Below are 15,841 nucleotides of genomic sequence, written 5' to 3'. Positions count from 1 at the left end.
CTCGCGGCCGTTTTGTGGGTGCTGGAGGGGTGGCAGCATGAGGGGAAAGCCTTGCCCACAGTCTGCGGGGAGAGGGGTAGTTCCCCCCTCTCCCTCACCTCTGGGCTCTCCCCTCTGCGCTCCCCTCCAGCTCGTAAGTGTGTGGGGCTGTGGTGGGCAGCGGGCAGCGTGCATCGGCGGGCAGATACATACCTGCTTCCGTGCGTTCCATCGGAGAGTTCTCCCTCTAGCGGCTGACGTCACTTCCGGAAGTGACGTCAGCCGCTAGAGGGAGAACTCTCCGATGGAACGCACGGAAGCAGGTATGTATCTGCCCGCCGCTGCCCGCTGCCCACCACAGCCCCACACACTTACGAGCTGGAGGGGAGCGCAGAGGGGAGAGCCCCGAGGTGAGGGAGAGGGGGGAACTACCCCTCTCCCCGCCGACTGTGGGCAAGGCTTTCCCCTCATGCTGCCACCCCTCCAGCACCCACAAAACGGCCCCGAGCGGGCCCCAGGGGGGGGCCGGGCCCCCCCGCGGGCGCAGGGGCTGCAGGGCCTATTCCTACGCCCCTGCAGCCACCTCTTCCATGTGTATCATCAATGTACCTCTGCTCCTCTCTTTCATTTACAACTTTCTTGGGCATCATCTTACATTTTCATGTGTAGCTCCCCTTTTGCAGCCTTCTCTATCATATGTAGTAAACCCCTATTTCTTGCCCTGGTGCCCCCTTGGGCTGCAATCACCCAAGGCCTGGGTCTTTGTGGTTTTTCCAGAAATCCACCCCTGAGCATTCCTGCACGTAAATTGGAAGCAGCCTATTGATTTCAATAGGCTGCAATTTCGGTTTCCAAATTCATACATACCATTTATCCTTACTATAGTAGTTCAGTTACTGCTTCCTAATAGGATTCTCATGAGTTTGAGTGAGATCCCAAAAGTCAACTAGACTTTCTATTGTGGAAGTTCTGCATGCAATTCCCTCCCTACTACTGCATCACATAGCCTCTACCACACTGACACACAATGCTGAGATCCTAGAGCTAGCACAGGGAACGGGAGCAGACTTGCGCATTTGACTCAAGTTGGATTTTTTTTCTAACTCATACACTCAGTAGAGACCCGTTAGCTGAAACTCTGCTAAGGCTGCATCAAAACCAGTGGCGTATCTAAGGAGCTTGGGGCCTGAGTGCAAGTTGGATATGGAGGCCCCAAACCTACCAAGGACAGCTGCAGTGTCAGAGAGGTGTAACCAAGAGGAGTAAGGAAACCCTTTGTGCAAGTGTATCCGAGGCGACATGTGACATGATGAGATAAACATGTGTATGTACAGTACAAAACATATTAGTAACCAGGCTGTTTTACTTGCTTTATTTTGCTGCCTGAAAGAATTAATTTCTAGGCATGGAAGTGACAGCTTCTGCCCTGTCAGTACCTTGTCGGGAATATAGTAAATAGGGATGTTCATTCGGATTCCACAGAAATGCATATTCCTCATTTCCGATCAGAAATTGCATTTCCGTTTTTCGGAAATTGGTAATACACGCCCGGTTGGCGGATTTGCGCGGGAATCGCGGAAACCTTTGCCAACTTTAACATTGATTTTCTCTGAAACTACAACGTCTTTTTGAAAGATTTTTTCTCTTGTTCCCACTCTTCTGCTTAACATACCTGAAAATTTGGTGTTTCCAGCACCTACGGGGACTTTGCTATTAATAACCTCTAAAGTCGGCAGCCATTGACTGTAATGTAAAATGCGGAAAATCCGCATTACCGATTTGTAGTATGCCACCGGCTTTAGAGGTTAATAGTAAAGCCCCCATAGGTGCTAGAAACACCAAATATTCAGGGCAAGTTAAAGGGACTCTGAGCAATGCAGTAACTATGGAAAGATGCATATCATTTTGAAGCTCTCTTTCTCCTCTTTCCAATGATATATAAACCGCCACTCTACGCCTTTTAGTTTTCGCTATTTTCACGACCAATTTCGATTGCAAAAATAGCAAAAACTAAAAGGCGTAGGGCGGCGGTTTATATACCATTGAAAATAGGAGAAAGAGAGCTTCAAAATGATATGCATCTTTCCATAGTTTCTGCACTTTTTGGAGTCCAGCATTGTATTACACAGGACGACATTTTCCCCAGTATCGGCAGCTCCATTCAGTGCAATGCAATGAAATACAAGGAACCCAGGGGGATATAATTACAAACATCATGCTGGTAGGTGTGAGGATGTAATCAATTAGTTGTGGGTATGCTTAAAGGCATACCCACAGGCACTGCTCGGAGTCCCTTTAAGCAAAAGAGTGGGAACAAGAGGAAAAAAAACATTTTCAAATAGACCTGGTAGTTTTGAAAATCGATGTTAAAGTAAATTACTGCGAAAATCTTCATTGGAATGCGGAAATCGGTAGTGGTAATCAGTAACGGCGGGAAGCGGAAATTGGCAATTCCGACCATCCAGTAAACATCACTGATAAGCAAAGTACAACCATACAAGTTTTCTTGGCAGAATACTACCGGTATTTCTGAGAGCCGAGGGAGATGGGAAAAGGTCAATAGTATTTTCACTCAGGGACACTTAATAGGCTGCCACTGAGCACAGACAACACTACATTCAATCTACTTATATAAAATAAAAACTTGAAACATCTAAAAAAGTATTTTTTAGGAGTAGGAGGACACAGGCGTGCAGGCGCAGTGGTTTTCTGACTTTAAAGTCTGAAATTCCAGAAGTGAACCGGAGGCGGGGCCGGAGCATCGGTGAGTGGCTGCGCCAACACAGGATGTCGGGGAACCGTTAGGAGCCCCGGGTAAGTTCAACTCATTTTCCCCTGACCCCCCTACAGTATCCCTTTAAAGGACCACTATAATGAAAAAATGTAAAATACGTATGTATGCATATGTACAACGTATTTTACCCCAGAGTAAAATGAGCTGTACATTACTTTTCTCCTCTGTTGCTGTCACCTACAGTACATAGCAAAGGTTTGACAGATCTGACAGGTTTTGGATTAGTCCATCATGAGGGATTCTCTGGGTTTTCTTTGTTTTCCAAGCACTTACTGAGCTGTGGTTGTTCAGTCCAACTGCCAGTGTGCAAATAAGTACAGAGGCTGGCCAATGTCTTTGTATAGATCAATTCCAGGGAGTACTTTTGTAAACAATAAAGGAAATACTGAGAATTCCCCAACAAGAAGATAGATTAGTCCAAAACTTGTCAGCTCTGTCAGACTTTTACGACTTACTGTAAGTGGCAGCAACATAGCAGAAAAGTAACTTAAAGCTTATTTTACTCTGGGAGTAATGTTCCTCTTGTGTTAAAGCAAGTTCAGAGTTATCAGGGAGGGTTAGGGTAAAGCATTTGGCTAAGATACAGTAGGGTTAAAGATAGAGAAGGCATACTAAATGGGCTTAAAGAACAAGCGACACCCATGCTAACCTAGAAATAAAAAACACATATATAAGTACATAAATACTAGTTCTACTTACATAACAGATGTATTGTGCTATCCACGTAATGATTCCTGTGAATTTTACAAAGGAAAAGCAGAAAATCCTATTCCAGGCAGTGGCCATTTTGCCAAGCTAATGCTGACTTCATATCCTTCCTGACTCTTTTTTCCCCCTCTCCCTTCTCTTGTGCATTGTGTATTAATTAGCTGCCTTCCTCCCAGAGTCTTCAGACACTCCCACTGAGGTGTATACTAGCAACTTCACTGTCTTATCCTCCAATCACTGAGTCACCTCATCCTTGCTTGTAAACACAAGTGAGCAGATAAGAAGCTATGCTGGGAAATAAAGGGAAGAGGAGGAGTATATTATAGATAGGAAGAACCCCCAGCATGCAACTGAATGGCAATGGCAATTAAAGGGCCAGTGCTCCTAAAGTATGCGATAATTCCAAAACATAACAGCAGGAAAAGTTTTGCAAGTATTGAATGCAGGATTAGCATCTTTATCACTTAATACACTTAGACCAGTTGTTGTTGTTGAAATTTGATTTTTATGTTGACAATACCGCTTTAAGTGACTCTGTTGTGAGTCATTGCCTCCTCCATCTATCAGGGGTGTAACTAGAAATCACTGCCCCCCCTTCCCCTGCAAAACTTTGGATGCCCCCTTCGCTTACTGCACAGGTAAACTGGGAACCGATGTTATTCAATTGGCTGGTGCACACTTGAATGTGTTTTCCCCATGCAGATAAAAACAGACCGCAGTGAAGCACTGCAGCCATTTCCTCTAGCAATTACATTAGCTGCTGTGAAAAAACGTGCATGCTTTCACACATACAGACACACATGGGGCTTGATTCACAAAGCTGTGCTAATGCATAGCACGACCATGCTATGCGTTTAGCACGCAATGTGACGCGCATGAAGGTTTGCATGCTTAAAGATTAAAGTGCACGCGCTAACGCAGCAAAGTGCGCGCATTACCGCATGACAACCTTCGTTAGCGCACACATAAATATTTACACGTGCAAACCTTCATGATTGTCACATTGCTTGCTAAATGCATAGCTTGGTTAGCATGACTTTGTGAATCAAGCCCCTGGTGTGCTGAAAATGCATACAGAAAACTGACCTACGAGTGTGATCCCAGACTCAGATTATTACACTCACTCTGTCCATCTCTAATGGAGCAGAACTGGCTCTGCAGACTTCTGCAGTATCACTACAGTACACAGCACTTGAAGAAGGGGTAGAGAGGTTGGAGCGGGGCGTTGTACACAACAGCCTGCTGCACACTGAATAGGAACTGTCAACAAATCTTTGTCCACAAAACTTTGTATGATTCTTTATCAGTGGCTGAGTAGATGCAGTCCTTAGAACAATAATGCAGAGAGCAGAACGTTTTTTTCTCTCCACACCCTTAGTTGTCAGTCTCTCAGGACAGGGAAAATAAATTTCTTCTCCCACTGGACCCCCTGCAGCTTCTGGGCCCACCTGCGGCTGCATCCCTTGCAGAGTCTATTGTTATGCCCCTGCCATCTAGTGATAAGGTTGTATAGTGTACAGCCTTAAGGCCCATACACACGTCGGATTTTAGCGAACGACCCGTCGTTTGAACGTTCCGTCGTTCGGACGTTTTCGCGTCAAATCCGACGTGTGTACAGACTATCGTTCGGGTGATAAGACTGGTTACCAGCGATCCGCCCGGCGGATCGTTGGTAACCAGTCTTATCACCCGAACGATAGTCTGTACACACGTCGGATTTGACGCGAAAACGTCCGAACGACGGAACGTTCAAACGACGGGTCGTTCGCTAAAATCCGACGTGTGTATGGGCCTTTAGTTATTATCTACAGCACAAGCTGTTCTCATTAACAGGGCTCTGCTGAACACTGTTGAGTGCTGTTGTTTTGCTGGACTCACAAGTTCACAAGCCATTCTCACTTCAGCTCCAGCCTGCCTTCACTCACCCTGCCACGTCTCTCCTACCACAGTCTAGTGATGGCCCGAACCGTTCGCCTAGCGAACCTTTCTGGGCCTCTTACTACTTCCGGGTCGCAATGACCCGGAGTAGTACGCCTGCGCTGCCCGGCGGAGCGCGTCCTAGATCGCACTTCCATTGCCGGGCACTTTCTGCGCATGTGCGCGACGTCATGAGTGACGTCACGCTCATGCACAGAGAGTGCCCGGCAACAGGAGCGTGATCTAGGACGCGCTCCGCTGGGCAGCGCAGGCGTACTACTCCGGGTCATTGTGACCCGGAAGTAGTAAGAGGCCCAGAGTAGCAGAGCAGTTCGCCGGCGAACGGTTCGGGAACCGTTCGCTACATCTCTACCACAGTCATGTGCTTGCCCTCTCCTAGCTCCTAATGACATCATTTCCTACCTTTGCAGAAGAACAGAGGGCAGGTTGATGTCATATGGGGAAAGAGATGAGAAGGTTTTGATTTGCATCAACAGCCAGTGATGCCATGGTAGGTTACTGCCAGTTGTTAGGAATTAGTTTGGGGTAGCTTAAATAAGTTTAAAAAAATGAACACATTAGATATATGGCCTCAATTCTGATAGCTATGTGAGGTAAATATTTTTTTGTAGGTAAAATATCTCATGAGGTATTTACCTCTCTATATGGCAATTCTGAAAGTTTTTTCTCCATTTCCAAACATGAGGTAAAACATGCGGTAAAACATGAAGTAAATGCATAAAGTGAGGTAAAGCATGAGGTATTTCAGTGGTAAGCATGCAGTAAATAAATAATAGTAGTCTTTAATTGTCGTCCATAAGTCAGGATTAGGATTTGTCTTCCATAAGTTTGTAAGATTTTTTATTTTTTTTTGAGGGAGGAAGGTGTATTTGATTGTGGAGCAACCTATAAAAAGTATAATTATAGACATCCCTTATTAAAAAATAAATAAAAAAAAATCAGTAAATATTTGGAGTTTTATTTCCACGATTGTTTTCTATTACACAACCTGAATAGGAACGACACTAAAACAGCAATAGGAACTCCACTAAAAACTGCAAAATGCATGCAAATTGACTTTACCTCCAGGTACAGGCAGGTCTTAAACTGATCGGTAAATTATGTGGTAACATGCCCCCTAATTTTCATGAGAATAGCTATTTTTGGTAAATTACCTCATGAATTACCTCATAATTGACCTCATGAGGTAAAACATGACTAAAACCTACCAGAATTGCTAAATGTCATTACCTCATGAGGTAAATTACCTCACATGAGGTAAGTTGTTTGATAACCCTACCAGAATTGAGGCCATTGTCTACTGTACTTTTTCTTGTTTCTCACCTGTAGGTTCTAACTGATGTTTTTGTAAACATAGACACTATAGTCCCTACTCAATTAACCTTTTCTCCTGAGTGTTCCCCTAGGGTGATATTTTCAGACCTTGCCAATAAATGCTTTTTAAAGTGAACCCGAAGCAGTGCGGTGGGGGGGGGGCAGAGGCATGTTCCCTGCCTCATGACGTGTCACTCTGCCCCCCCCACCACCACGCTATCACCCCGTGTACTTGGCAACATTAATTGTGGCTAATTTCGTGGGGAAAGACGGTGAGGGATTTTCGTGGGGAAAGAAGGTGAGTGATTTCCTGCTCAAAACGCCCACTGGGGGTTTTCTTACAGGCTTTCCCTAGCTGCCATTGGGCTGCTCTCTATCCCTGGCCGCTTCTCTGCCTCCCTGCATCTCGCTTTCCTTCCAGCGTTGTGACCCCAGAGGTCACGAAAGTAAAAGTAACTTGTTGCAGGGCACAAGAGCGGCATAGACTGGCAGGGACGGCAGCTACCTGATCTGCCCAGCCCCCCGGATTAGGTAGCATAGTTTTTTGTTTTTTCCTGTCCCCACCCCAGGCTCTCTTTAAGCCATCGGCAAGGCAGAAAATACTCAAAATATTTTCGGTAGTACTTTTTTATCTAATATTTGCGCTTGCTCTTTGAGCCCTATGGGAAAAAAAGCCCTTTACAAATATTGTTGTATTATATTGTAATATTTGGAACATTTTCATTTGCAAAGTGCAAAGAAAAAAGACAATGAAAAATGATCTCCTGGGAGAAAACCAAAGATAAAAAGTTAAGGGCCAATGTGTCTGTCCCCTACTTCCATTCTCCTTAAAGTATGTGAGAATGGATGGTGTTTCCCCTGAAATGTTTGTCTTGCTTCTGTATTCTGTGATTACACAAGGCTGATTTCTATTTGTGCTTTGGATTACCAAACCACATCTAAAAGATGAGTTTACATTGTTTCTTTCTAACCTGTTTCTACTCCTTGTATTTACATGGCTTTAGTGTAAAAAGTGAACTCACATGTCAGTATTTTAAAAGAGAGCTAAAATTAATACTGACAGTCCTTTGAATTACTGATTAGAGCCAGTTTTAACCACTGTTACATATAAGGTTTTGGGCACACTTTTACATCACTGCCCCCATTCTATAATGCTACATGGGATAACACTGCATTGCAGATATAAATGCATGCAGTAGGGCCAATCAGGTGTGATAATGGGGGTCCCAAAATAGAAGGTGAAAAAATAGGAAGAACAGTAGAAGCCACACCATAGTGCTACAATACAAAGCATGTGGCTGAAGATGGTGGAAAAAGGTGGTGACAGAGGTAGTGCCAGTGACTACCCCTAGCTATGCCTTACATTAACCCCCCACCTAGGCCTAACACCAGCTTTCCTGCTACCTATGCCTAACTGTAACCTCCCCCCTACTTAGGCCTAACACTAACCACCCCCTAACACTAGCTTTACAGCTACCTACACCTCACCGCAACCACCCCCTTACTTACGACTCACCCTAAGCCCCCCTTACCCATGCCTAACACTAACCTCCCCCTTTCCTATGCCTAACACTAACCTCCCCTTTTCCTATGCCTAACACTAACCTCCCCCTACCTATGCCTTGCACTAGCCACCCCTCTACCTACGCCTATCACTAACCCTCCCCCTACCTCTGCCTAACACTAGCTTTCCTGCTACCTATGCCTAACCTCCCCCCTACTTTGGCTAACACTAACCCCCCCCCCTACGTACCTGCACACTAACCTCCCCCTAACCTATGCCTAACACTAACCCCCCCCCCCCTTACCTATGCCTAACACTAACCTCCCCCCACCTGTGTCTAACAATAACATCCCCCCTACCTATGCCTAACACTAACCTCCCCCTACCTATGCCTTGCACTAACCACCCCTCTACCTACGCCTTACACTAACCTTCCCCCTACCTCTGCCTAACACTATCTTTCTTGCTACCTATGCCTAACACTAACCCCCCACCTACTTTGGCCTAACACTAACCTCCCCCCCTACCCACCCTCCCCCTTACCTATACCTAACACTATCCTCCCCTCTACCTATGCCTAACACTAACCTCCTCCCTACCTATGCCTAATACTAACCTACCCCTACCTATGCCTTGCACTAACCACCCCTCTACTTTCGCCTAACACTATCCTCCCCCCTACTATGCCTAACACTAGCTTTCCTGCTACCTATGCCTAACACTAACCTCCCCCTTACTTAGGCTTAGCACTAACCTCCCCCTACCTTTGCCTCATACTAACCTTCCCCTTACCTATGCCTAACACTAACCCCCCCCCTAACCTACACCAAACACTAACCTCCCCCTACCCATGCCTAACACTAACTTCCTCCTACCTATGTCTTGTACTAACCATTCCTCTACCTACGCCTAACACTAACCTCCTCTCTACTAGTGTGGCCTGGAAGGGGGGGGGGGGTCCATTTATTTGCAGCTCACCTCTTCCACATTCAATTCTAATAAGAGATGGGTGGAATGTTACTACAGTCACTATCCTGGCTCAGCATCCTGTAAGATTTGTAGTTCACGGGAAGTGGGATTTCAAGGTCTCACTTTATGAACAGTAAATCAACCGCCTGCAAGATTGTTGCAAGGATAGGTGCACAACTCCAGGCAAGCACAGCTGTAAAGCTATAAAATGGAATGCCAAAGTAATATTTTCAATTTAAAATACACAAAATGTGTGCTTTAATAATTTTGATTTTTGGTTTAGTTAGACTCTTTTAACAGGTGGAAGTGTGGAACTGAATCACTGGGAATTTCCCCTGCACACCTTTAGGGCCCGATAACAAGTTCAAAGTGCTAGGCCTTCCTTTCAATGCGTCGATACCTAGGCCAGGTTTTGTTGCACATAGTGTAATTTTCACTGCATGTTTCAGTACTTGACTGTGGAGAAACTGATCAGTGCCGGATTTCAGGAAAGGTCACCAAGGCCTTTGGCGGCAGCTGGGCAAGGAGTGACTGGACATGGCAGAAGGATTGCTGCATATGGAAGAAGAGGCTGCAAATGGAATACAGAGGTTGCAAGTAAGGCACAACACATGGGAATAGGGAGCTGCTGCACAAGGGTCCTGTACAGAACTGAAGGAGGTTCCTGTATATGAATGTTAGACATGGAAGAGGGGGCGGCACAAGGAATAGGAGGCGGTGCTGCACATGGAAGGGAAGCTGCAAGAAAGTTGGCCTAGGGGTAGAAAAATTACATATCTAGCCTTGGGTCTGATGAAAAGTTCTACATCAAGCATGGTGCCCCTAGAATGGACTCCAGTGCTACCCGGCAGTCGTGCTTTAGATGGAATCAGGCAAAGGACACGGATGTGTGCTTTATTTGTACCATAAATGACTACAAAAAAGATAATACAAACTCTGCTGTCTATCAGTATCACTTTATCTCAAGGCAGAAAGCTTTGTGCATTTGTACACCCCATTGTCCTGTACCCGATACACTTTTTTTTTGCTGTTGTATTTTTGATCGCTTTTTTTTTCTTTTTTTTTCTAGATGACAATTATTCTGTAGAAGTAGCACTTTACTTATTGTCTGCCTATAAACTGATGTGCGCAGGATTCCCAAGGAGACCAGAAGGGCATCAAGATTAAGGTGAATGCCGGCTACCAGAGAGCACCTTAGAAGGCGGGCTGCGAATGAATAGGGGATGCAGCAGGCATGGGCAGGCAGAGAACTCCTAGATAGAAAATGATGGATGAGAAACAACATGAGCTGAAAATGTGTGATAAGCAATAATTATAGCCTTAATAGGGTTCTTGGCTTTAGAATTTTAAGCTGTATTCCCTGATCAAACGGCCATGAATGTATTTGGAGACCAATTTGAATTGTGCTGCAGTTCATATATTTTTTCTTTCAGGTATTGTAAAGGTGCTGAATAGATCCAATTGCTTAGCTGTAAAACATTTAAATCATATAGAATTCAGGAGAGCCTCATCGGTCATTTTTAATAGGACAACACATCATAGTAGAGACATGAAAAAGTGTGTCCTTTCTAAATATAAATATAAAAATAAGTGGTGATTTATCAGCCGGGCTTAATTATGAAAAAAAGGCACGGTAAACCGTAACGAGGGCAATCGTCAGTATCGACCAATCAGGTTTAACCTCAGAATGGCCAATGCGAGGCAAGGTGGTTGGTCCTGTCTTATTCGAGCTTTCAAACATTCAAGTTATTTTGTCAGCACAGAAATATGAACAGTCGGAAAGTATTTCAAGCCTCTCCAGGCTTTTGCTCTGCAGCACTGAACGATTTCAAGTGTCAGTATTGACGACCTTGTAGTATTTTTGCAGCCTCACATGTTAGTCACCTGCCAGAATCCCTGTTTAATGAAAATATGTATAAACAGTATCTCAAATCCTCACCCTTACCATATATTAAAACACTGTGCACTGACTCCATCTACAGGTCATCGTCATGGTGGCACATGTTTTCTGCTTTTTTTTTTCCTTAGGACTTCAATGCTTAACAGTGACAGCAAGCCATATCTCTGTTTCTGAACAATTACAATCATACTACAGTATATAAATCGATAGATGAATAAAACGTTAAGTACCACTTTAGATCCATCAACAACTGCATTCTTATTTTCTAATCATCAAAGTTATTCAACTCCTAGCTAACAAAATAGCAGTAAAAACCATAAAAAAATCAGTATCAGTTTCAGCTATACAAGTGTTGCTACAAGATGTAGTTACCGGTATGTCCCTTGTCATACATTACAGGCCTTTAAAGGTTAATGTGATGTGAAGAGTACATGTGTACACTTGCTCAGTAACCCATAGCAACCAATCAGCTGTCAGTTCATTGCCCACCTGCTACAAGAGGATTTGCAACCGATGCAAAGCAACAAAAAAATGCTATCTTTTAGGATGTGTAAATAAATAAGCATTATATGTTCCAAAAGTTCAAGCAAGAACAAATAATGAAAAAACAAAAAAACAAAAAAGAAACATTACAGGCCATTAAAGGTTAATGTGATATGAAAAGTACACTAGCTCAGTAACCCATAGCAACCAATCAGCTGTCAGTTCACTGCCCACCTGCCATAAGATGATTTTCTACCATTGCAAAGCTATTCTTTAGGACATGTAAAAAAATAAGCATTAATTCTTCCAAAAGATCAAGCAAGAAAAAATGATGATTAAAATCGAAAACAAATCTCTTCATCATTAAAGTCCATTATTAATACCATTCTTAGTAACATCTTACTGGCCCTATTTTCTCTTTGCCTGACAGTTAAGCATCTGCTACATAATATATGCCGCAGGCCCTCCAGCAGTGAAAACGCTTGTCATTTTTTTGCCTCAAGGAGTCAACAAATTAAATTCAAACTCAGTCATCACTTAACAATCAATCATACCTGCGAATGATTTGCAGTCACTTCTGCTATTAATACCACTTATACAAAATGACAGCATTGTAGGGCAGCACTTAGGCATGCTAAACTTTCCATTCACACCCAAGGAACAAAAACAAACAAAACAAAAAAGTACTTTAACACAGCATAAGCATGAGAGGATATTGGAACTTGTGGACCCCCTGTGGTGATAGGCCACCCCTCTCCCGCCCCCACCCCTAAACCACATTTGTGGAATGGCAAAACTGGCTGCTGGTATCACAATTCCTGTTGACACTGCATTCATTTAACATATTCATTAACATACAAAGGTACCCCCTTGTTTTAATGTACTTGCTTTAATGGAGGCAGACAGCTGCTTTTAAAGGAACACTTTAAATGGATGTATTAAATAGATACAGTGTTATGTCTTTGGTCAAGTAATACAGGCTGGCTTAAATTTCAATTTCCAAGAAGACATTCATTTGTGTTAATAGACCTCCAATTCACATGCACTTCATTATTCAGAGAGATAATGCATTTAAACTCAGGTCATAATGGAGTGGAAAAATAATGCTTGAAGAAGCAAACTGGTTCATTAAGTTAATTTTGTTTTTTTTCTCTCAAAAAGAAAAGGGTCACGGTATCAATGGTACACAAGCAAGACAGAAGCAAGACAGAAGACAAGTCATGCCTGATCCCTTGTCAGTAGCTCATAGCAAGCAGCACGTCGTGTCGGTCAACAATACTCACCTGATTTCTGTTAATGTGTTGAAAACAACCGACCAGGCCCAAAGACAATCAAATAAGGTATTTTTCCTCCTCATGGCCAATCGTAGAACCTGGGAAACAATGGGGAGGCAGACCATCAGCACAAGCTCATTTTAATAAAGTTTTTTTTTTTTCATTTAGGCTTCACTCCCTAAAATGTAGGCTTCACCAAAAGTTACACAGCTTCATGCTGCTGTGAGACATCACAGTACTTTTCTATTAAATACGCTTATAACACCAGCACACCAACGTGCTGCTAATGTCACTGCAAGAAAAAAAATGTGTCAGCTCTTCTGAACAAACTGAGCTCCAAGAGGCTGATGAAAGTGAAGTCGGCTATCTATACCCCTGAAAGACATCAGAGCAGAAGTTTGCCTTAATGCGGTCGTAGGAATACATTTTTTTTTACTGCTTATTAGTTGAAGCTTTTTTTTTTTATGACCCGCAGATCTCTCTCATGTCAAAGTCTACGTGATTCTCCGAGATGCTGTTTAATCTCGTTATTTTAATACCCCAGCTGTTACACACGAGTTTCATGCTCTGACATACAGCCCTTCTCTGAGATTAAGCCGAATATGTCATTAAAACAAAAACATCACTGGGCCACTTGCTCTTGACATGACATATGACAGCGACACAGACAGATCCTCTTTGCCTATTTTGTGTTTTTGCCTTTCTACGGTGTGCTCAAGGCTTCTAGCTACCCCCCCCCCCATCCTTTCCAAACCACCAACTCCACCAGGATTAAGTTTCCATATATATACCCTACCACCAACCATTGTGATCCATCCTGACAAACTTCTTGTTGACAGCGAGACTACCTACAGCTTCCAGCAGTGACCGCCAAGTCCCCGTTCGCCCAGCATTTGAAGGGTGCTTATTGCATTTTAATCATGCCATTTGGCTTTTTATCATAAATCCACCAGCACGCCACGTCTAAATCCCCACCGCCGTAGATCTTCTGCAGCCGGAATCAATAGCAACACAGTTTAAATGCCTAACTCTGGTGTAAACACTGTGCTAAAACAGAGGTGTGGGATAAAAAAGGGGGGTTTAAAGATGCACGCTGCCTCCATTGTGACTTGTCACAGCACATGCTGAAGGTTCCTGAATGATAAACGTGCGTGAGGCTTAATCATGGATGATGGAAATGATGAATAAATTGAAATGAACAGAACGGGCGACATAAAACATTGCTGCATGCATGATCTGACTATCACAATGTAGAAGACAGCAGCTGCTGCTTTGCAAAATAGAAAAAAAATAGAACTATCTATGTCTTCCTTCCTAGTCCCTTGCCATCATTCTTAAGCCAATAATTGCCACAGTGCCATAACACACAGGCTTACCTTTCAGTTGTCAGCACACCCCAATACTTCACCACTACGGTGTGTGATTTCTGATTGCAGCATAAAAAAAACAACACAGATCCCCCTGCCTGAAGAATTTTTACAGACACAAAAAAAAAAAACGCAGAGAGAGAGAGAGAGAGCTCCTCAGCCAGTCAGTCGACTCAAGTGTGATCTAGACTTGTAGATGAGCAAATCCCCCCTCACATTAACTTCCTTAGCAAAAACATCTTGCTGTGGCTTTTGTTATTTTTTTTTGTTCTCCAGTCCAGCCTGTATTCATTCAATCCTGCAGCCCCCCAGCCTCCCCCTCCTTGCTCAGCCTGTCTCTAAAAACAAAATAAAACAAGGGTGATCTTCTAAACTGCCCATCGATCGCTGCAGATTTCCGAAGTGAGACAGAGGAAGGGAAAAAATGGTCACAGCTTCAGTGTTGCATGTTACAGAGGGGAAAAAGAGAGGGAGAGGAATGACATCAGGCTGCACGAGCTGCTCTGGGGTGACATTTAGGAAAAAGAGTGGAGTGCTTACCTATGACACGACTGGTGAGAGAGAGAGAGAGAGGGGGAGAAGAATCAGGAGAGAGAGAGAGAGGTGGTCGCTTGGAAAATCCAGTCTCGTGAAAGTGACTTGGAGAGATGCTGAGAGAGGCGAGCGTGGTGCTGATGCTGGGAGTTGTGCACGGCCCTACCTCTCACTCATCCAGCAGCAGCAGCAGCAGAAGCAATCACCAGCGCATCGCTGCTCTGCTCCCTCCTTGAGAATCCCCCACCCTCCCCAAATTCCTTCCTAGTTGGGAGATCACTGCTACAACAATGCTTTTTTTTATTTTTGATAGTTTTTTTTTTTCTCTCTCTCTTTCTGCTATATTATAACACACGTCCTGAGTAAACCGGATGTGAAATAAGCTGAGACTTCATGCCAGGGAGATTTTATTTTGAAAAGGAAAAGAAGGTGGTACCCATATGTCTCATCCAGAGAGAGCTTAGTACAATCAATCTGCATGCAACACGATTTAACTTGTACTGCTGCCATAGTGTGTGTGTGTGTCTGTTTGGTGACGGTAGGGGGAGGGATATTTCATGCAGGTTTTAAAGGGGGCATGTAAGGAAGGGGTAGATGAGGGCAATGGATCTAATATTTGACAAAGGTCACTTTTAATGAACTGCTCGGTAGTGTGGGCTAACGCTCTGAATAAGGTAAATACAGGTAAGTATAGACTAGTAAACTCGCCATACACCATGAGATGGGCTTCAGATGAGGTAAAAGATTGATAGCTGACCAATATTGATCATTTACCTGGGTAAAGGAGGTCATACACACTAGGGATGGTTGGAAATGTTGTTATCCAAATCAGCGGAAATTCTAATTTTCGCCAATCCTGATTAGTGATTCCGCGTTTTTGGGAATTTCAAGGAGACTTTTTGTTGGTCATTTTTTACATTCTCTGATTGGCCAGATACTTCTGAGTTGACTCTGCATTCTCTGATTGGTCCAATGCTAACAAGTTCTATATGCAGGAGAACAGAGGTGCCAAAAGGATAAAAAGGAAGCTAAATGAGCTTAAAAACCAAATTCTTGGTAAATAGAAAAGGTAGTGGT

General features: G+C 43.8%; 1 protein-coding gene across 3 annotated transcripts in view; it reads right to left on the bottom strand.

Annotated features, from left to right (window-relative positions):
* GABRA1 (gamma-aminobutyric acid type A receptor subunit alpha1) overlaps positions 1-14,932 on the bottom strand; it is a 281,789-nt gene extending 266,857 nt beyond the window's left edge. Inside the window, exons 1-2 of one of the 3 annotated variants that reach the window (XM_068272974.1) lie at positions 14,771-14,932; positions 12,873-12,961 (exon numbers count right to left, since the gene is read on the bottom strand). In XM_068272974.1, coding sequence (XP_068129075.1) covers positions 12,873-12,946 — 74 coding nt within the window. In that variant the 5' untranslated portion in view covers positions 12,947-12,961; positions 14,771-14,932. Of the gene's footprint in view, positions 1-12,872; positions 12,962-13,666; positions 13,745-14,239; positions 14,530-14,770 lie in introns of those variants that run through there. The other 2 variants (XM_068272975.1, XM_068272972.1) reach the window with 2 other exon arrangements.
* Between the last annotated feature and the right edge of the window lie 909 nt (positions 14,933-15,841).

The sequence above is a fragment of the Hyperolius riggenbachi genome, chromosome 3 (assembly GCF_040937935.1).
Source record: "Hyperolius riggenbachi isolate aHypRig1 chromosome 3, aHypRig1.pri, whole genome shotgun sequence".
In the NCBI taxonomy this organism is placed as follows: domain Eukaryota; kingdom Metazoa; phylum Chordata; class Amphibia; order Anura; family Hyperoliidae; genus Hyperolius; species Hyperolius riggenbachi.
The sequence above is the reverse complement of the archived record's forward strand: the minus strand, read 5'-3'. Positions and strand labels throughout refer to the sequence as shown.